We start from the raw sequence: 23,075 nt of genomic DNA, 5'->3' as shown, positions 1-23,075 counted from the left end.
TCCTGTCTGAGAAGGGCAACAAGGTTCTGTGCATCTTCCCTTGTCCGTCATGGACTGGGAGACTTGACGGGGAGGTGTGGGGGGGGTGCAGGGGGGAAGCCATCTTGCTCACAGCTATTTTCCAATACTCAGCTCTGAGCACAGAATAGGTGCTCAAGTAAGACGTTGAAGAGGACAGCCGGTGTGTGGTTCTCCCATCTGGACACCCGCTTTGTGCTTCTCCCTTACTGATGGCAAATGGAGACGTTAGAAAATGAAGGGAAACACTTCCTTTCCTGCCAGAGGCCAAGATCCCACACAAGATACTTGACTACAAGTCTACCAGTCCAAGACCCTTCCACACCTGCTGTCAAGAGAAAAGAAGAAAGGAAATCCATGGGGGTTGGTCTTCCTGTACCAGTTCTTGTGCTCTCTGTTCTTCATATTCAGCCTGTCTCGCCTTCCCAAACCCTGTGAGGTGGGTGTCTGTGAAAAGCATCTCTACTGAGCTTAGCCCAAGAGGTCCATCCGTGTCTGTGCCTTCTTGCTCCTGTGTGGCTCCTTCTACTTCTGTGTGGGCTTCTAGAGTAGAACACAGCTGAAGTCATGAAACGTCACTTCCATCTTGGTCGTTGCTCTGTCCTCTCTGAGGAGGTCAGCTGCCATGCCCATAGGGAGACGAGGAGAGGACCAAGGACTGCCAGTAATGGTGAGTAATCTTGGCGATGGCCCCCTCCAGGTAAGCCTTCAGATGAGGCTGCAGTCCCAGCCAGCTGACTACAACCTCAGAAAAGGAGAGAAGCCCTGGAGCCCCAGGGAAACCAGATTCCAGGGCATAGAATGGAGAGTTGGGAAAATGCTTGCGGTTTCAGGCCAAGAGAGGATTGGAGCGCTTCACTATACAGTCATAGGTAAAAGGTATTGATGACCCTAGCACACAGATTTCAGACCAGCCCCTGAAAACCAACAGCTTGTCAAGGTCGCATGGCTGAGCTCTGAACTCTGACCTCAGGACAAGGGCTTCTCACTTTGCCTCAGCAAGCCAGCCAACAGCCTATCTCCCGCCTCCTGCCCTCACTGCGCCCATCTGGAGAGTTCTCAGTCCTGCATACTCTTGCTGTTATGGCCCAGCATGGGGAATCATGCTAGCTCTCTCTCTCTCTCTCTCTCTCTCTCTCTCTCTCTCTCTCTCTCTTTCTCTCTCACACACACACACACACACACACACACATACACAGAGAGAGACACACACACACACACACACCTGACAATGGATATGGTGTATCCTGCCTGGTGCAGGGTCCAGGATGATGTGGGAGAGGAAGGAGTGGCTGAGGATGGGCAGAACGGACACCACACAGACAAGTTCATCTCTGAACTGAGCCTCCTGCCCAATCTCACTTGCTCACTCTCTCTCTCTCTCTCTCACTCATGGTGACACCCCAATCCGATGTTCCCAGCAGCCAAGGCTACACCTCTGATATCACCTGGGAGAGGGACCAGATCACTTCCTTCTCCTTCCCGTTCTAACAGCTCCACAAGGGAATTTCCAGATGACTCAGTCCGCTCTCTCGGCCCTTGTGTTCTCAGGGACTTCAAAGCCAGGTCTGAGACAAGGAAGGGCATGGCTCACGTCAATGCCCCACACGGTGTCACCCTCGGCTCCGCTTACAGATCCATACCCATTCTGTTCATAGAGGGATGGTTCCTAGAGACAGAATTTCACCAGTCTTCTCTCCTCTCTCTCTCTCTCTCTCTCTCTCTCTCTCTCTCTCTCTCTCTCTCTCTCACACACACACACACACACCCCAGTCCCTGCCTTCATACCCAGTCTCTCTCATGCTCCCACCCTGCAAGGTTGGTATCTATAGGAAGCACCCCTACCCAGGCCTGATAAACCCCAGCTCCCTCCTAGACTTGATCCCTTCTAGTGTGGGCCGGACCCAACTATTCACTTCCAGATAGCTGGAGGGTATGCAAAACAGCGGATGTGAACACCTAGGGAGCATTATCCTGGAGGCCCAGCAGGACTGAAGCGGAGGGGCAGCAGGGTACATGTCTATATACATGCTAGCAAGCATGCGGACAGAAGACTCTCCCTGAAACCTTCACGGATGTTCACCCTCTGCGCCGTGTGCCAAGTATGCTGCTTAGAGACCTTCAGATGAGAGAGCCGACTTGATTCTTATCCCCTCTCTGCCGTCAGACCTTCCCACCCTTCCCCAGAGGCCAACTTAGCACTAGGCAGCAAGAATGGAGAAGCTTCTAGCTTTTGCCTAGGACCTGTCTTCCCACCACCCTGATCCCTACAGCTTTCCTGGCCTCATCGACCAGGAGCCCAGATCAGCCTCACCTTTCCTTGGCTCTCAGACACTTCCGTACCCACTGCGGCTCCAAAGCAGGCCCGTGTTCCACACGCTCCTCTCCCTACAGACCAAGCCCTGTTGGTGCCCACTGAAGGTCAGGTATTGAGCTTAGTTATGTTGGAACAGCCTGCTGCTCACCTCCCTGAACTGATGTGACCTTCTCAGTGGCTCCACAGCCCTGGGCTCTGAGAGCCTAAGTTCCCTCCTCCCATAGCTGCTCCATGAAAATCTCGAGACCCATAAGGCCATGGGAAGCCACTGCCCTACTGCAGCTTTCGGGATTAAGGAACCCAAGAAGGGAAAGTAAGGAGCCAGCCCAGTAAGACAAGGCCACATGTCTTGTCTGAGGCACAACTGTGTAACCTCAGCCGGCCATTTCCCTTTTGGGTGATGTCTCCCTCTGTGATGAGTGGGGCTCAACCTCTCAGACCCCTGAAGCCTCACATCCTCTGATGTCTGGGCACGTGAGGTTAGAGGTCGAGTCCCTGACCTGGTGAGCACTACAGGAAGATGAAGTGAGAAGAGAGATGGAAGGTGGGAGGAAAGGCCCCCCTCCCCAGGGTCCTGCTGCCTCCCTGAGGGACTTGGCAGCCTGTCCACCCCAGAACCAAGAACAGAAGCATCCTCAAAAACTCACCTAGGGAACGAGACCGAGTCTGTAACCACAGAAACCATCTTCCGAATGGGATTCATCCTATCCATTGGTCCCCTGCCAGGCTGCTCCTAGAGGAGCAGGGACTCCACTCTCCCGACCCAACACACCAACACATGCACACAGACATGCCACCATTGGGGGGGGGGCGGTGGGAAGCACAAACGTGTCCACTTATAGTAAGAGCAACACAGTCCCTTCAAGAGACAAAGGCACACCTCATGGATGCACAAGCAGGGACTCAAAACACAGCTATCGCATCTGTGGACACCCAAAACATGCACACGCAACAAATAAACCCAAATACAGAGTGCACTTCTGGCCCCTGCCCTTCACTTACTCTTACTAAACAACCCCAAATATGTGTGTCCCCAAGCCCAAGGCTTTTGAAAATGCCATCGAGGGTCATTTGACGGTATATTTGAGGGCCCATGCAACCCATGCAGAGTATCCATAGGAAGCAGCCAGAGTCTGTGCCTTCCCCTAGCTCCTGTTCACCTTCCAAAGGAGGCCTATCCAGAGCCACAGGGCAATCACTGTGCAGAACAGGAAGGCAAACATGACCATGGCCGTGTGAGGACAGATGGGCAGTGTTTGGCTAGATGCTGATAGACACAGCAAATCCACATACCCCTACTCGTGATGGCTGCTGAGGTGACAGCCAGTGCAAGCATAGGAGAGGGGCCTGACTTGACAGGGAGGGAGAGTATGCAAATGAGACACTTGATTCATGCTCAACAATGTCCACCCAGTCTAGATGCCCAGCCAAGTATGTTCCTGTTCCTTGGAACGTGGGCTATGCAAAGGAGAAGGACTCTGTCTTGCCCTGGGTGCAGATGGCTTCTCTTGAGTCCTCCTGACTTCCTTCATTTTGCATCCTCTTTTCACAGTGATCCACATAACCACGCCCGTCACCTTGTGAGAGCAGCTCCTGTTAGTCCTACTGACAGACAACAGCAGGATGTGGCCAGCCCTACCCTTGTCATCCTTACCACATCCTTATCATTATCCTTAGCCATCTGTGAAGAGCATGGGTCCAGCAGGTCTTGGGGCTTCATGCCCTAAGACTTGTGTTCCAAGGCAGCCAAAGGACAGTGGCCACGTGCTTCAAAGGGCCTGTCTGTCCTGCCCAGTCCCCAAGCCTGCCCAGGTCTGACCCCAGTGGAAAATGTCAGCTGGATCCAGACCCTTTGCCAACAGTGAGCCCCGGCCATGAGTAGGCAGGCCAGGGCTAGGTCAGCCTATTCCAAGCTCCAGGCCACAGCCCAGGTCCCTGACACTGTCCCAGCAGGCTCCAGATTATGTGTCTTCTAGGACCTTCCATCTGTCACTTAGCCTTCCAGGCCCAAGACAAAAATCACTTCCTTTTCAGAGAATCTATAATCTGCCTTTCCTACATCTTTACCTCTTTATTTTTAAATTGGAAATTATTATCTCAATGTCCAGAGTCTGGGAGAAGGAACTGCCTGGCCATCAGCCACCAGCCATGGTTTCTAAGTGGTTTCAGCCACTGTTCTTGTTCCTGCTTGGGCTTCTCCCAGGCCCCTCAAGACTCGGCAGATGGAGGGGCCTATGTCCAGTATCCTGCCTTAGAGGGAAGGTCACAGGGTATTAAAGTGGGGACTCTTGACTCCACACAGTTTGTAGAAGAGCCCAGATCCATTTCCAAGGAAGGATTCCCCTTTGGGTCTGCTGTCACATTGGCCATCTTGAGCCTGAGACCATCGAGCCAGGCAATCCATAAGACAGGAGTCCAAGCAAGCAGGAGCCCAGCAAATGGGATGGCAGCTAGTCTACTTCCTTCCAATCCTTCACCTCCCTGCTTGTGGGTCTGCCAGAAATTCATTCTCCTCTCTTAGAGAACCAGGTCAGGCTCTGTGGGGGCTGTCACTAGCACACCTGTGTGCTTAGGCACAAGCTGACATAAGTGCACACCCACAGATATCTCTAATGAACACTCACAAGCACAGACGCTTGTGTATACATACAGGGCACCCAAACATCTCTCACAGACTACTTCCAGGACCCACAAACTGTCTCCCCAGTTGTCTAAGATTTGCCTCAGTACCTGTGAATGGTACATTTCTGATACCCAGGACTTCACATCCCACTCAGGGGCTGCTCCATAACCTGGTAAGAGGACAAGGCCACTTTGCAGGGAAAGTCAGATATCTGACCTCCCAGCTTTCCCTAGACTTCTTTCTCCAGTCACACTGACAAACACCCAACACCACTCCTACACACACACACACACACACACACACACACACACACAGCCCCAGAGCCCACCAAAGAGTGACAGAACAGGACATGATTAAATACTCCTTCCCAATGCCTCTCCACTCCAACCTCCCAAGGGGTCCCCAGGCTCGGGGTGAGTGAAACCCCAGACATCAACTGGGGCCTTACCGTGAAAAGTGTTCCTTGTGATCTGTCCCCCCATCTCAGGCCGCTGGCAGCTTGGCCACCTCCGTTTGGCCAGCCAGCCTCGTCACTGAGCAGCCCTGGCCGCCAGTTCCCCTCCTCCTTCCCCCCTGTCCTCCCCCGAGGCCAGCCGGCATGGCAGGGCCAAGCGGCCCCTTTTGCACCCCCACGCTCTCTCTCCCTCCTGCATGGACACGCCTGCCCGCCAGCCAGCCGGCCACACACGCACACCCCCTGGTTGTGCTTGCTGCCTCCCAGCTCCCACCCACTGGGAGCCTCCCCCACCTCCGTGCTGGTTCAGGCAAAGGGATCTGTCATGTTTATTTACATAAGGAGGAGGAGACTGGAGGCTTCCTGAAATAGCCAAGCTCCAGAAAGCGCTGGAGATGCCCCAGCAGAGCACACACCATACACAGACACACAGACACACACACACACCACACACTGTCCCATGGACATACACGCAACAGCACCTCAGTCACCTAGGCCAACAGCCAACAGCCATTCAATCTTCGGGCGACATCTTGACACTCCGTGCAGATATGGGATGAAGCAGGGATGGGATGGGAACAATATTGACTTTATCCCTCCACTCAGGGTACCACAGTCAAGCTATGGAGTTGAAGCGCAAAGAACTCACACCATGTCTATCTTCTTCCAGACACTACTTGGCAAGGATTAACTCCTTCAGTCCTGGAAGGCTGACTGTCCTCTGACCTCAGCATCACTGCCATTATCAACAGGTACCACTAGCACCTCCCCAAGGCCAGAAGTCTATAAAGAGAGCTACCCAGCAGTAGCAGGGCTGGGATGGGGTTACAGGAAGTGTGCCAGAATCCAGGTTTTTACCCCCAAGCCAAATTGTCTCTTTAACCACACACTCACACAGTTACACAGCCACACTGACCTGCACAGTATGTCTGCACCATGCCACATGTCTATTGCACCATGCCACATGTCTAAGAAACACAGACACGCGTGCTTGTGCACACTCCTACGCGCCACTGCTGTGCCCACCCATCCCTCTCCTGCCCCGAGTATGCATTCTCCCATACTCACATAGCTTCTGGAGGAATCCTAAGGTGCAGAATATGGCACCCTGCATCTCGGCGGGAAGAAAGCACAGACAGAGGGGACCCTTCTAGCCCTAGGGGGCAAGCCCAGATTGCTATCAAAAGAGCAAAGCCATTCACTGAGGCTTCACAGTGCATGGGACAATGCATGCTGGGAGGTAAGAGCTGTTCTTAAACCCATTTTACAGAAAAGAAGGTATGGGGAACAGGCTCACTACCTGTCACACTCTCTCCAGGATAAGCACCTCTTCCCAAGACAGCAGGAGAGTCCCCACCTCCCAGGCCCTGTCCCGTACTGGCAAGGATCTGTGATCCCAGAGGAAGATGTGGGTAGGGAATCAGAGGCTGGAGAAAGAGCTGGGGGAAGATTGGGGTGCTGTCCACATCCAGTGGAACTCAGGTATGCACATTGTGAGGGGCTCAGGACACTGCTGGCTGCCTGCACACCTCCATCCAGAATCTGACCGAAGGACAGAAAGAACGCACAGGGACTTTGTGTATGCATGTGTGAATATATGTTCAGATGTGTGTGGGGATGCACATGTCTGCACATGTGTGTGTGTGTGTGGGGGGGGGTGGCCCACAGCTGACATTGGGATCTTCATCACTCTCCACTTTATCTAACTGAGACAAGATCTCTCACTTGAATCCAGAGCTCACCAATCGGCGAGTGTAGGTAGACACTTTTCGAGCCCCTTTCTCTGGCTCTCAGCTTCTGGGACTATAGGCAGCCAGCAAGCCTGCCTAGCTGTTACACAGGTTCTGGGGATCCACACTCTGGTCCTCACATTTGGACAATATGCACTTTATTCAGTGAGCTGTCTCCTAGATCCTACCTGCCTTTTAATAGACCTATCTTGGGCCTTCCTCCATTAGCCTCTTCCATACGGCAACCTAGTCTTCCCAAGGCTCGGCATCCCACAGAGCAGTCTCCCTCATCCACTGGCTCCTGCTTTCTCCCTACTGGGGATGCTCTCTTCCCACCTGCCCAGGACTGGGGGTAGGAGATCCTTTCAGGAAATCTCCCTGGGGCCGCAGGTAGTTGCTAAGTCCTCGTTCTTGGACCTTGTCATTCCTCTGAACCCTGTAACTTTGTCTCTCTTAATGTCTTATTCTGCACAACACAGAGATAGTCATGACCTATCAGGGACCTAGTCTCTGTGCCCCAGCTCCTCCTGAGCAGAGCTCACCAACCTAACGTACCTAAACCCACAGTTATTGAGCATCTAGTACAAGTCGAACACTAACTTACACAGTCACGATGAGACATGATCCACAATAGGCAGGTCCTAGCTCCCATGGATCGGGGAGAAGCAGCCATTTCTCAATCAGCCACGATGCAGAATACAGCAACACCTTTCTTAAATGGTGTTCTGAAACCAAAGATTCAGGTTCTAGGGAGCCTGAGGCAGGTGTCCCTAAAAACCCAGAGCAGGGCAAGATTTGCAGATCTATGTACTATGGGGGTGGGTCAGGAAACAGAGTGCTACAAAGAACAGATACACGTGTGCACAGGTCCACGGGCTGTAGGGTGCCCAGCATATCCCCCAAGCAAGGCTGATATGGACAGAACAGGATCAGTAGGAGAGCTGTAGGGAAATTTGCTCTTGGTAAGACTAGATGGGTCAGGGAATGTCACAAGGGCCTGGAGGTGCAGAATGAAGACCAGGCTGTTTCCCTGAGAGCACCAGGGAACCCTGGCAGGGTTCAGCAGGGAGGCAACAAGACCAGACACACATTTCTAAAAAGGTCACTGGGCCATCTGGTGAGGGGTACTCGTGGGAAGAGACAAGGGCCGGGAGAGACAGCAGCAGCATCCAGAAGGATGGGGCCAGCACCTGGCTTGTCCTCGCCCCCCTCAGGTCTCACATCAGGCCTTGCAGAGGAGGTCCTTGGATCATGATAGAATGGGGTTCATGCAGCAGGATTGGGGCTGGTGTGGTGAAGGGGTCGGGGAGCCCTTCATTTGGGTAGCAGGAAGAAAAACGAAGTGGTGACACACAGCAGTAATTCCGACACCCAGGAAATGAAGGCAGGGCTATCATGAGCTTGAGGCCAGCCTGAGATAAATATTGAGAGACCTATCTGGTGGGGTAGGTAGGGAAATTTGAAAATTAGGGACCACCAAGATAGCTCCAGGCCTTCTAGAACAGTACCGCAGAACAAAGGGATCCCTCTATCCGGATCTTGTCTCCCACAATCTACAGCCCTGTTTTCCGAAGAAAGTGACAATGTCCTGTACCCTTCCCCAGAGCAGTGTCCAGAGTTCTTTAGGGGAGGTGACCCCCCCTTCTTCAGGGTGGAATGGGTAATGCATCCCTACTAGTTATTATTCAGTGGGGTACCACACAGCCTTCACTTAATCAAAGGGTCCTATTTACTAAAAGGGACGAGCCAAGAAGCGCTCACTCACTGAGCAAGCTTCCCTGTGCTCCACCATGAACCAATGGGCAAGCAAGACTCAACCCCCACCCCTCAGAAGCCAATGGGCAGGCGGACAGGGCATGGAATCAAGGAGACAGTTCTAGATCGTGGTGTGAGCCATGCTGGTGTTGGGGAGGGGGCTTGTGTGGCCACAGGTAAACAGCTCAGTGCTTCCACAGCACGCTGAGCAGAGGCTATGGATGGGGTAGGACAAGCTGCAGTCGGGGTACAGGGTGTCTTCCACAGGTTCGCATGTTTGAGCACTTGGCCCAGCTAGGGGAGCTGCATCGGAAGAAGGTTCTAGAGCCTTTAAGGAAGTAAAACCTTGCTGGAGGAAGTGAGTGTCTGGGAGCTAGACTTGACGTTTTTTTAGTCCAGTCCCACTTCCTGACTGAGGATGCAAATGTGGCCAGCCACCTGGTGCTTCTGCGGCTCTGCCTTCCCACCATGACGGCCTTGCCACCGAACTGTAAGCAAATATTTCTGTGCTTCCATGCACATGGTACGCCAACAGACATGTAGGCAAAATACTCATACACATAGAAAAAATCATTAAATCACTTTCTGTCCAGTATTTTGTCACAGCAAGGAGAGTAGCTAATATACAAGTCTGTGGTCAAACCAACAGAGGCAGCTAGTGGTATTTCTGTTGGCTCAGTGCATACCCCGTGCTAGGCAGAGGGCTGGGGATTTTGTATGCATAACTTCAGCTAACTCCACAGCATCCCTTCAGGAGTTAGTGTGCGCCCTCCCTCTGCAGGACATGAAACTGGGGCTCGCCGCGGTCATATGAAGGCAAATGGAGTGTCCCCCAACCCCAGGGAATGGCAACTGCTCTCTGGCCACATTTGAGGAATGTCAGTCCCCTGGGTTCTTTGAGCTCGTGTAGCTGTCAAGACCCTCCTCCTAGAGAGTCATTTTTCTTCAGGGATGTGGCCACTGATGAGACTGCTGTGCTCTCCTGCAGTCCCACGCCCGTTTATGTGGGCAACAGGAAGTGGACTTAGTGGATTAGAAAACCAGACTGGAAAGCAGGAGGAGGGTGTGCTGGGGGGGGGTGGTTGGTGTTCTGGACAGTGTCATGCGTAAATTGAGGGTAGATATAGCAAGATATATACATATATGAAATTGCCAAAGAATAAACTATAAATACTCTAGGAGGCTGAAGAGAGGACCTATGTTCAATAGCCAGCATCTTACATGGCAGTTCACAAATACCTCTAACTCCAGTTCCAGGGGATCCTACCCCGCTTGTGGCTTCTGTAAGAGCCAGACATACACGTGGTACACCAGCATACATATAGGCAAAATACTCACATACATAAAAAATAATAATGACAGCCAGGCAGTGGTAGCACACGTCTTTAACCTCAGCATTCGGTAGGCAGAGGCAAGTAGATCTCTGAGTTCCAGGCCAGCTTGGTTTATAAAGCGAGTGCCAGGACAGCCAGGACTATACAGAGAAAATTCTCTCTCTCTCTCTCTCTCTCTCTCTCTCTCTCTATATATATATATATATATATATATATATATATATATATATATATATATACATGTGTGTGTGTGTGTGTGTGTGTGTGTGTGTGTGTATGAGCACATACACATTCAAACACAAATATAAAATTTTAAAAATTACACTTTTAATAAAAGAGAATAAGTTTAACTCAAAAAACCAACAACAACAACAACAAAAACCCAACCAAACAAAAATAAATAAGATTCTACCCACCCAGCCTTATCCACTGTGTGCTTCCTCCTGTCTACAGTCTCCCTGTCCTCAGAGGCTTTCATGGTGGGCTGCCCAGCTCAACTTTTTCTTCACCTCATCCCCTCTCATCGACATTTCCCATGGCCTGGTATCTCTCCCTGTCTAAACCCACCCTCTCGGAGCTGAAAGTCAAAGGCAGAGCCCTTGGGAACACTGCAAAGCAAACAACCAATTCCCAGGCAGCAGCTCAGACTGAGGGGAAAGCGCCTCCAGAGGACAGTGGGCCCAGCCCCTTCCCTCAAACGGGCAGAGGAGTCCTGAGCCCACCTCGCAGGTGCAGCAAAGGAGGCTCAGAAAAGCGTAGGCTTTCTCAAGGCATGCTGGCTAAGGATCTGGACTCAGGGCTCGTGTCTTCCGTGATTGGACTCAGAGTGGCCTATAGACTAACACAGTGTGCTGAAAACAGCCTACACTGGCTGAAGGAAGGGTGGATATGTTCTCATTCATGAGATGGGGAAATGGCGGGTATGTGGAGAAGTCAGAGAGAAGAGGTGGTCCAGCAGCTCCTTATGTTATTGTGTTTGAGGTTTTGGTTTGGTTTGTTTCCCAACAAGAACAAAGAATAATTCAATTGAGATGACGAGTCATCTGGTATTTAGGGCTTAATGCCGACCTGCCTGGGCCACCCTCCCTACCCTGACCGATTAGGCCGGGCCTGGAGAATGAGGAGCCTAGAAGGCCGCCCCCCAAACTCCATCTGTATCTGGACCCACAGAAAACACAGGTCACTAGCTGGAGTCTGAAAGAGAGGGCGGAGATGAAGCAGGGGCACAGACTACAGAAGCTGCACAGTGCAGAGAAACCGGAGCCATGGAGACCAGAGGGTGTCCTCTGGGACAGGTGTCCTAAGCAGTGACAGCTGACAGCTGCCCGGGATGATGGGAACACAACAGGTGCAGGCGCGGGGGTGGGGACTGAAAGAGAATCTGAGCAAACAACCTGGAGTTGGGTGCCCCTCCTAGCTCCTCCCACCCTCGGGCTCGCTGCCCGCAGCACCCTCTGAGACTCTCCACAACACAAACACACCTGCTCACACTCCCCAGATGCCCTGGGTGAAACAGGGTTCACCATCCATGCCAAGCAGAAAAGACCCCGAACACTGAGGTACCTAGGTCTCTGTTCCCAGGAAAGCATGTGCCAACTGGAAGCCACAGACAACGAACCCCCATCTTTGTGACTGGCCAGGAATGGTGGATGGATGTACCCACCCCAACCACATGGAGATTGGGAGCTCTAGCCTAGCAGCTATACAAGTTGGCTCTGCCATCACGTGACAGGGCGAAGCACCGAACTTTCCTGAGGTTCTGTGGTCACTAATGGGGACAAAACAGGGCAGTGGTATTCATGAGAAGCAAGAGATGCAACTGTTAGGGATGCAGGGGGATCTAGAGAATCAAAGGCCCCTGCCCCACCCAGGGAAAGGAATGACCTGGGATGCAGGGTATGAGCACAGGCTGTGGTCCTCCAGGGAAAGATGGAGGGCCGGCTTCAGCAAGCAGCCGTACACATGCCTCACTAGGCAAGGCTCTAAGGTTTACATGTACACTTTTACACGCCTGCTATATATGCAAATGGCATGTCAGCGGGCTGGCCAGCAGCCAGTTCAGCTAAGAAAGGAGATTAAGCATTGTTCTTTGTCACCTGGTCAGTGCTCTGGTTCTGGTCAGAGTGGAATGAGTTTTAAACTGGAAGCCAGCCCTTGTCTCTGTCGCAAATGATAAATCATTGGTCGGAGTCCGTAAGATCTGTGTACACCATAACCTTTCTGGTTAAGGTAAAAAAAGGAAGACAATGAGACTTTCATAGGGGAAGGGAAAGGGGAGGACACCAGAGTGATGTAGGAGACGGGACATATGTGCTGGAACAAACCTCGTGCGTCTGAGAGGCAGAACTGCACCTGACTGATCCCTGCTGGCATGCTGGATTATAAGCAAAGCTGACAGCTGATGTTGGGAGGATAAAGACCTCCTTTGCATGGAGGAACCTTCCCCCATCTCTCTCCCCATACACAGTCACATGCTCATACACGCATACACACAGCACCCCAAATCTGGATACCCCCCTTGAGTCTCCTGTAGCCTATGTCCCTTCCTCCAAGCTGCCTGCATCTCTGGCTTTGTCCTTCTTGTCCCTCCAGGTGCTGGTTTGCAAGCTCAAAGCCAGCTAAGCCAGCCCCTCACTTACTCCTGCATCTTCTCTTTCTCCAACTCTCTCCCTCAGACATTGAGTACCAGCAGATACGACAGTATGATGGCCCAGGACTCACAAGAGCTGTGACTCTAGGAACATACACTCCCAGGAGAGCCACTGGCAGCTAAATGCCAGCAGTCTAGTGACTCCAATAGTTGCTGCAACCACTGAGGAGTCTGTGGTGGGGATCAGGGGGACAACTCACAGACGAGGAGGTGCTGAGCTCGGGCTTTTGAGTGTTTCCGACTACCTAGTTTCAAACCTCAGGTATCCATTTTCTCTTCTGAAAAACGGGCTGGGAAGGACAATGGCTACCAGCCAGAGCATCAGGAAGAAGAAATGGGGCCACAATACAGCGTGCCCAGAATAGCCTGGAAGGCCCAGGAGTGTGGTCTAGATGAGCCTCGGTCATGAACACTACATAAAGACCCTATCATGTCCCCATCTAATCAATGAGGAATCACAGACAGAGTAAGAAACAGCAGAACTCAAGTCCATCTGCCCAGACACTTTGGCCTTCCCCCTCCCCATCCCGTGGAGGCTCTCCCGAAGGGCTGGTATGCCCCCTAGTACCTGCCCTCATATAAAAATAAAACGGGAATCAAGACAAGTAAATACCAGTGGTGGCTACTTAACAGGATTTCGTTGTCAACTTAACAGGATTTAGAGTCACCATGGAAACAAGTCTTCGGGCCTGTCTATGAGGGGTTTTCCAGATTAGATTAATTGTGGTGGGAAGACCCATTCCAAATAGAGCGATACCACTCCACAGGCTGGGGTCTCAGACTAGTTAAAACTCAGAAGGCAAGCTGAGCACATTTGTCTCTGCATCCTGACTGTGGATACAATGTGATACAATCTGTTGATACAAAACCTAAGCACCCTTTTGGTCCCCTCACCATAGCTTCACTGGCCTGAGAGACCCCGTTCCTTGCAACTGTTACAACTTAGAGTTGTAAACCCGAATAAATTGCTCCTTCCTTAGATTGCTTTTTGTTACAGCAATAAGACAAGTGACCAAAACACTAACTAAGAAAATTACATCTACCACTGTCATGTTTAAATACCTGCCCTGGGCCCCAGGAGGAGAGGCCATCACTGGGAACTTGGCATCCTCAGTGAGGACTCTGAGCCCTTGGGGACATGGAACGATTGGTGCAGGTTACACAGATACAAAGCAGCTAAACTAAGATTAAGACAGAAATCTGACCCAGGTGTGATGGCACAAGCCTTTAATCTCAGCACTCAGGAGGCAGAGACAGGCAGATCTCTGAATTTGAGGCCTGTCTCGACTACAAGAGAGTCCCGGAACAGCCTGGGATCCACAAAGAAACCCTGTCTCCCCCCTCCCCTGCTCCCCAAAAAAGATAGACATCAGCTGACATCATCACCCAAGAACTTGCCCCTGCTGTGTGGCCTCAGAATAATGACTCAGCTCTGAAAAGCTACAAGTCAACTCCTTCTGTCCTTTGGCTCCTCCCAGAGCTCAAACCACATCATCCTGACTGGAACACTTATGGGCACTGTTGCTGCCTTCGTACGGTTGACAGGTTGCTCTTTCTATCAGAGCTTCTGGTGGTTCCTGGGCACCTCAGGAGGAGCTTAGTCCCTCTGGGAATCATTCAAAACTCTCTAAACTGCCCCCAACCCATGGATCTGGCTTCATCTCCAGTGATATCCAGGCTCCCACCAAAGTATTCTATGCACAGGAGCCATGAGCCCTGCCCATCCAAGGCAGGCCTGCCCTGCAGGGACTTTCCCACCCTTGTAGCAACATGGCTGCTTAGTACTCATGGTTCTGCCAAGAGTATTTGACACAAGTGAGAGGAAAACAAAGAGCAGAACACAGGTGAGGCTGTGATCGATGGTGTATAGTCCTGGCTCTGACTCATCTCCTCTCCAGCTTCCTAAAGGTTCCCCTCCCTGTCTCCATGCCCACTGTAGAGCCTTCGGGAACAGTAGGACCCATAAGTGACAGATCAACTGGCCTATTATCTCATAGCCCAAGGGGTTCCCTTGACATGTTGGCAGCCCAGCCTGGGCCTCACTAAGAAATAGCCAAGCAACTAAGCACCCAGTACGTCCTGTACACTGAGGAGGCTGAACGCACAGCCTTGTCCAACCATCTTTCCTGCAGGCGGCAGAGGCACGTGCACCAGCCCCCTCCACCCACTGCAGGACTCCAGGGAGGAGCCTTGCACCTACCACCTAAGCCAGGTTCTCCTGATTAGAGAAGCAGTGGGAAGAGCACCTCCAGCCCGTCTGCATGAACCATTTATAGCAGCTTGTTCAAGCCCACATCTGAGAAGAAAAAAGCCCACTGTGATTGCCTGTGGCTTCCCAGTCCGTCTTTTTCTCCCCTTCTTTTTCTCATTTAATGATAAGACGCTGAGCTCAATAAAAAATCTTTCCCCTGTCTATTGCTGGCAGGAGGCAAGTCGACTGAGGGGCTAAGCAGGTGACCCTCAGATGTCAATGGACACAAAGCCTGTCAGCTTCCATGGGCTCATTCAACCTTCATAGGAACCCTATGAGGGCTATTCCCACTAGACAGATGAAGAAAGTGAGGTTTTAAGAGGTTTGGTGACTTGTTTAAGCCACATTTTTCCAGCAAGACCATCAAGGACATTGTGGCTAACTCTCAACATCAAGACGGCACTGATGGTGAAGCCTGGTTCCCCATCAGCATCACTTTCGGGAATTAGGGAGTGACGAATACCCTATCCAGACTGATGAACAGTCTCTGAGAAAGAGCCCAATGAGGGGTAGTTTGGAAATCTGTCTGTTTGTGTGGGGTTGGGATTGAACTCCTGGCCTGGCATGTGTTGGACAGGACTCTACCAACCCACATTCCTAGTCTTTGGTTTCAGGAAACAGGACCTCAGTATATTGCCCAAGCCGGCGCTGAATCCATCACATAGTCCAGGATGGCCTTAAACTCAAAGTCCTCTTGCCTCAGCCCAGACCCCAGACCCTGTCCCCACTTCTACTTCCAACTCCACCCCTGTTCTCACCCCCATCCCAAGTGCTGGGATTAAAAGCACATGCTACCACACCTACCTGATGACAGGGTGGCTTCCAGAGCCACCTGGTTCATGTGCTGCCTCCACTGGTTCATGACAATTACGTTGCCCTATTCCTCTTGCCAGTGATCAGGCAATGATCACGTGACCCACATCTAGACAATGAGGCATGGCGGGAGGACTGCTGGGTGACATCTTCCACATACACACTAAATAATTTCCTTGCTCTTCAGAAAAAGGTCCCAGAGAAGTAAGCCTGTTCCCTCCAGAGACTGCATGTGACATATCACCAGACTAGAAGCAAGCCCTCCCAGAAGTGGCACAGTGACTCACTTAAAATTTACCCACTCCTGATATCCCATTTGTGTCATGAATTCTCAACCCCTCACTGGTAAAACCAACCCAAAGCAGAGTTTGTTACTTTCAACAGACAGCCTGAGATGGTTGCTGAGTCCTATATATATAAAGAACTCTCAAAATTCAACAATAAGAAAACAGCCCAATAAAACATAATGGACAAGGCTGAAGAGATGGCTCAGCAGCTAAGAGCACTGACTGCTCTTCCAAAGGTCCTGAGTTCAATCCCCGGCACCCACATGGTGGCTTACAACCATCTGTAATGGGATCTGATGTCCTCTTCTAATGTGTCTGAAGACAGCGACAATGTACTCACATACAATAAATAAATAAATCTTTTTTTAAAAAAACCTGTAATGGACACAGAATTAAGCAGACACTTCACCAAAGTACACCTTGAATGGCATTTTTTAAAAAAGAAAGCACATGGAAAATGCTCAGTATAATTAGTGGCTAGGGAAATGCAAATTCAAACTAGAATGAGGTGCTGCACATCTGTCAGAAAGGCCAACATTAACAAGTATTGGTGAAGACACAGAGAATCAGGACTCACACCACCTTACCTGATGCTGGTGAAAATGTAAAATGGTTTAACTGTTGTGGAAAATATTTAGGCCCTTTATTTAAAAGTTAAACACACTCATGGCTCAGAGGATGACCGTGCTAGCCTGGTGACCAGTCCCAGGAACACACAGCTGAGAGAGTGAACTGACTCCTGGAAGTTGTCTGACATGCATGTGTACCTTCCCTGAGGCACTCACTCTGTCTGACTTTCTGTTTCTGTCCTCTCCCTCTCCTCCTGCCCCTTCCCCTCCCCCCCCCATTTTCAAATTTTTAGAAGTTAAACATATGGAGGGCTGCACTAAAGAGATGGCTCAGCAGTTAAGAGCACTGCCTACTCTTCCAGAAGACCTGGGTTCAATCACCAGCACCCACATGGCAGTTCACAACCGTCTATAACTCTCTCAGGCATCTGACACCCTCACACAGACACATGCAGGCAAAACATCGATGCAAATGAAATAAAAATAAAATATATAAAAAAAAGAAGTTAAACATACTTGGTTAAGGCCTTGCCTGGCATGCAATACCCAGCACACCCTACACATCTGTAGCTCAGCCTGCATAAACCAGCTTGATGGTATAGAGCTGTAGTCCTGGGATTACATGTGGAAGGTGGAAACAGAAGTTCAAGGACAGGGGCCTGTGGGCAGAAGTCCTTGCCAAGCAACTGAAACCTACATAAAGGTGGAAGAACCAACTCCAAAGAGCCATCCCTTGACCTCCACACATGCTCTGAGACACACACGGCCCGCCTCACATACCATGCACACAAACACAATAATAATAATTTTAAAGGAACTTCAAGGTCATCTCAACTACATGGAAATTCAAGGCCAGCCTGGGAAATATGAAGCCCTGTCATCAAAACAAAAATAATTAAATGAGCATTTACTAATTGTAACTGAGCTGTTCCAGCGTCAAAACAAACAAGCAAACAACAAAACAAAACAAAAAAACAGACAAGCACATCTATACATAGGCTTAAAAGCAAATCCTCTTTTAGAGGCTGCGTGCGATGGTTTGCGTATGCTCTGCCCAGGGAGTGCCACTGTGAGGAGGTGTGGGCCTGTTAGGGTAGGTGTGTCACTGTGGGTGTGGGCTTTAAGACCCCCATCCTAGCTGCTTGGAAGCCAATCTTCCACTAGCAGCCTTCAGATGAAGATGTAGAACTCTCAGCTCCTCCTGCACCATGCCTGCCTGGATGCTGCCATGTCCCCACCTTGATGATAATGGACTGAACCTCTGAACCTGTAAGCCAGCCCCAGTTAAATGTTGTCCTCTATAAGACTTGATTTGGTCATGGTGTCTGTTCACAGCAGCAAAGCCCTAACTAAGCAGAATTCTCATATTGGTTCCATACCGAAAGCGACGCAAATGCCCATCAACAGACCAGCAGGTAGAATCAACCACATGTATTCATGAGATACGGGAACCTCAGCAATAGAAGACACGGGGCTATAGTTACACAGCCCAGCGTATTAGATGGATCCCAACTCAACTGTACTGAGTGGAAGAAGCTGGAGGGGAAGGTAGCATCCAGTAGGATTCCAGTTATAGTTAATTCTAAAAATGCCAACCAAGCTAGAGAAAGAGGAAGCAAATCCTGAAGATGGGGTTGGGGAGCAGGAAGGGTGAGAGCAGCAGCAGGAGTTAGGGAGAAAACCCCTAAAGGCACAGGACACTGTGACAGTGACGAAGATGTCCTCCATCTTGTTGATATGTGTGTGTGTGTGTATACATATATATGAATATATATGTATATATAAATGTATACATATATGTGTGTGTAGATATATATACACACGTGTCAAAATGCACCAAATTGTACAGATATGTGCTGTGTATCATATGTCAGCTAGACTTCAATAAAACTGTATTAAAAACCCATCAAAGCATCTGAGGTGATGAGATATGGTAAGGAAAGAAAATTGTTTCTATAAAGACTAAGCTGACTCAGTTCCTCCAAAAACAAATTAAAAAATAGAGTTATCACATGAGCTAACACGCCACTTGGGGAAAGAAACCCTCATGGACACCAATGACAGCTACGTCCAGCACCATGTTCATAGCAGTATTACTCACAACAAGCAAAATGCGGGGTAAACTCAAGTGTGTGTTGATAGGGAGTGAACACAGCCCTGTACCCATGAGCACTCCTGACTTGGGCATGGAGACTTTAGACCCATAGGAATGGCAAGGCCTCCCCCGATCCCAGTATGGATGTTGACAATCTGTGCAAAAGGCACCAAGCACAGCTTCCTTCAGCAGCTTGCAACTTCTCTCCCATGAGCCCCTGCTAAGATTAGCTAACCCATCTCTCATGTGGCTGTATATAATAAAAGCACAGAGATTCCAGACTGCTGGCACATCTCCATCAGAGGACATGCCCAGGGCATCACAGCTTTTCTCTGTGTGTCTTTGAATCTCCATTGCCTATGCCAGCCAGGTCAGTCTCAGAGCCAGGCAGGGTGCAGCAGCATATAAATGGATAATGTGGTGTATAAATAATACAATATCACCCCACCTTAAAAAGGAAAGTAGTTCTGTCAGGCAGGTACAGTTAATCCCAGTACTCAGGAAGCAGAGGCAGGCAGATCTCCGAGTTCAAGGGCAGCCTGGTCTACAGAGTGCATTTCCAAGACAGCTGGGGCTACAAAGAAACTGTGTCTCAAAACACACCAACCAACCAACAGACAAGAGTTCAAGGTTACCCTTGGCAACATTGTAAGTTTAAGACCTTAAGACCAACCGGGCTACATGACACCCTGTTACAAAACCACAACAAAATCATAGTAACATAAGCAAGTAGAAACACAGAGCTGAGGACAAGGCTGGACTGGTAACAGTGAGCACACCACCTCCATGGAAGAGCTGGATGCAGTTTGCCCGCTGATCTCCACATACAGGCTATGGTATGTGCACTTCCTCACATACAAACATGTATATATACATACACAGAAATAAGTATTTAAATAAATAAAGTACAAAAGAAGCTGAATGTTTTGAGAATGCTCTGGTCCCTTAAAAAATACCATTAAGGCCTGGAGCCATGGCCCACTGTTAAGAACATTGACTGTGACTTAGAGGACCCAGCACCCACATGGAGCTAACAACCTTTTGTCACTTCAGGTCCAAAGGGATCTGACACCCTCTTCTGGCCTCTACAAGCACTGCATGTACATGGTGCCCAGACATACTTGCAAACAAAATACTCATACACATAAAAAAAAATCACATACATGCATATATACATACATACATACATACATACATACATACATACATAAAATTAAGTGGTATTTAATAAGCAAGTGTGATGATGCATACCTAAATCCAAGCCTACTAAAGGTAGGTTCAGAAGCAGTTCAATCATCCTTGGCTATATAGAATATCTGAGGCCAGCCTGTGCTACATGAGACCCAGTGTCCAAAAACAGGGGGAAAGGTGCTATTAAGTTACTGATAGGCAAGTGTGCTGGTTAGTATCAATTGTCACCGTGGCAGAATTTAGAATTACCTAGGAGACAAATCTCTGGATCTGTCTGTGAGGGAATTTCTAGAATGTGTTACCTGACCTGAGAAGACCTGCCCTAAATGTGGACAGTACCATTCCATGGACTGGAGGATAAAAAAGAAGAAAGTGGGCCCCAAGACACACAGCCCAAGGTAGGGAGTAAGCCCAAGACGAGACAAACCCTGCCTTGAGATACATAGCCAGGGAGCAAGCCGAATGTGACCAGTCAGGCACCATGGGGTCTGGATGGGGAACCAGCCTGAGACAACTACCAGCCACCCTGTGCAGACAGGCCATAGCACTCCTGAGATCACTCCTGAGATGACCCCAGACACCCTGAGACACCAGGTACCTCTAAGATGATTAAGTGAGTGGTGGAAAAATGAAAGAGAAAGAATGAGAAGGATGTGGGCACAATGAAGAGAGGCAGAACTGGAGACTCCAGAGTAGTGAGGAATAGCCTGATGTAGCTGGGCATAGGTGAGATGCTACCTAAGGCCATGCTGAGGTCCCAGCCTATGCTGCTGCTCAGGGCCATGTCTGGGTCCATGGCCCTGCAGCAGTGGGGGTCTGTTACTGATGAAGACCAGGCGGATGTTCCTAGTCTGGGCTGCCTCCTAGGGCCATGCTAATGTCCAAGGGCTATGCAGAACAAAAGAGCTAGCTCTGAGGGCATGGGAGCAAGAGAGCTGGCCCCACCCCATCCATGAATTGCTGGAGCACATGGAGGGGCTGGTCCTACAGATCCAAAGCTGTAGGATCTCCATGACCCAGGGCAACAGCAGGATATCTAAGAAGAGTCCCAGTGAGGATCCAGTTTTGATACTGTAGCAGAAGTCAGAGACCTCGGACTAAACCAATGACTCATTGAGATGAACATTTGCAAGCAAAGAAGTGTAGACAAAGGGTTGTGGGATACACTGTGACACACTGTGACACACTGTGACACTCTGTGACAAAATACAGCTTCCACAACAAGACTTTTTTTTTCCTATTGGGGAGGAGGTTGCAAAGGCAGAGGGCAGGTGCAAGGGGACAGGGAGATGAGCAGGATTGGGGTTCCTGATGTGAAATTCACAAGCAATCAATAAAAAAAATTTAAAAAGAGGAAAGTGAGCTGAGCACTGCCATTCATCTCTCTGCTTCCTTGACCACGGATGCCACGTGACCAGTGGCTCTTGCATCCCTCTCTTCTCTCCCCCCAGGGACTGTGCACTCTCAGACTGTGAGCCAGAATAAGCTGCTTTTGTCAGGCATCTGTGTCTTCATTTCCCGGGGGATCAGAAGCTGTTTTCCAGGGTACCTGCACTCCCATGCTCATGCCCTGATAACAACAGTAATACACTTTTAAAAAGACACTCCTCATTCCGGGGGAGGAGTCAGACCCAATCATCTCACAGAGGCATGAGGGCCTTGGCAGGGACTCAGAGATTGTCACAAGGGCAGGAGAGTCCATGTGCTCTGAAGCATCCAGCCCCAGCGCAAACACTCAGGAAGAATAAGAGAAGGAGCAGTGGCCCGAGCCATGAGGCATGCGTACAAGTCCAGCACTCAGGAGGCCGAGACAGGAAGATTGCATCAAGTTCAAAGTCCACCTGGCCTACAAAGTGAGTTCAAGGCCAACCAGGGCTCCAAGTCCTATACCAGGAAAATGCCCCACTGGGGAGTGGTATATGCAGTTGTTGGCCTTCCCAGAACCTTGCTGGCTCCTGAGCACAGCTGCAGAAGCTATGTGTTCCCTCTGCAGCCCACGGCCGCTTTGTGGAGGGACGGGGCTATAAAGGTCACCTTGTAAAAATTAAACTTCAGAGATCTTGTTGTTTGTTTCTAAAGCAACGGGTGGAGGGGCGTGGCTCAGTCAATACGGTGCCTGCCTGACAAGTACAAAGCCCTGAGTTCAATTTTGTACAGAGCCTGTGTAAAAACTGTGAGGATTGATAATAACACAGCCGTGTCGTCTCAGCACTGGGAAGGTGGAAAAAAGTAGATCCCTTGGGGCTCTCTGGCCAGCCAGCCTTGCCTAGTGCCTGTTTAGCAAGCTCCTGGCCAGTGAGAGACCCCCGAGGCTGTCCTCTGACCTCCACATGTACTGATGTGTGCACATGCACATAACAACAATAATAATACATTTTAAAAACAATATTGACTTGTAAGGGAAAATAAAAGGGAAAAGCATTTCATCCCCCGTGCTGCCATTCAACCTATTCCCCAGAGGGGAGCCTTGGTAGTGAGTGGGTGGGCATCTATTCAGACTCAGCCTGTGCTTGTTCACACAGAGTCACAGGGCTGTGAGGGCATTGCATAGCAGATGACAGGACACGGACCATAGAGTTCTAGGTCTCTGCATCACTGCCTTCATCACTGCCTTCTAATGCCCTCAAGCCGCCTCTGCCAGGCAGATTTAAAAGCATAACATCCCCCACCCATAATCCCTAGCTGCGCCCCCCCCCTCGGCTTTTCTCTTTCCATAACGCTGTTCACCATCTGACAGCCCATATGGCACCTTCTCTTCCCCCTGCCGCACACCCTTGATCTGTTTTTCCTCCAAAGAAGATACTTATGACACGGGGAATTTGTCCAACGCTATACGCTAGTGCCTAGAACAGTGCCTGATATCCTGTAGTCCCGGGATAAATGTTAGCTGAACGAAAGGAATGAAGCAAAAGATGGACTGGAAAGAAGAGGGAAGGAGAAATACAACACTCGACATCCCAACAGACATATGCTGTGCATACTGCTACA

At 50.2% G+C, this 23,075-nt stretch overlaps 1 protein-coding gene across 2 annotated transcripts in view; it reads right to left on the bottom strand.

The window, feature by feature from the left end:
- Neurl1 (neuralized E3 ubiquitin protein ligase 1) overlaps positions 1 to 23,075 on the bottom strand; it is a 78,367-nt gene that overhangs the window by 27,295 nt on the left and 27,997 nt on the right. Inside the window, exon 1 of one of the 2 annotated variants that reach the window (XM_034508435.2) lies at positions 5,407 to 5,530. The exons of the other annotated variant lie outside the window; for it this stretch is intronic. Coding sequence (XP_034364326.1) covers positions 5,407 to 5,440 — 34 coding nt within the window. The 5' untranslated portion in view covers positions 5,441 to 5,530. Of the gene's footprint in view, positions 1 to 5,406; positions 5,531 to 23,075 lie in introns of those variants that run through there. 2 annotated transcript variants of the gene reach the window in all.

Source organism: Arvicanthis niloticus, chromosome 1 (assembly GCF_011762505.2).
Source record: "Arvicanthis niloticus isolate mArvNil1 chromosome 1, mArvNil1.pat.X, whole genome shotgun sequence".
Classification (NCBI taxonomy): domain Eukaryota; kingdom Metazoa; phylum Chordata; class Mammalia; order Rodentia; family Muridae; genus Arvicanthis; species Arvicanthis niloticus.
Note: the sequence above shows the minus strand (reverse complement) of the source record. Positions and strands in the feature narration are given on the sequence as shown.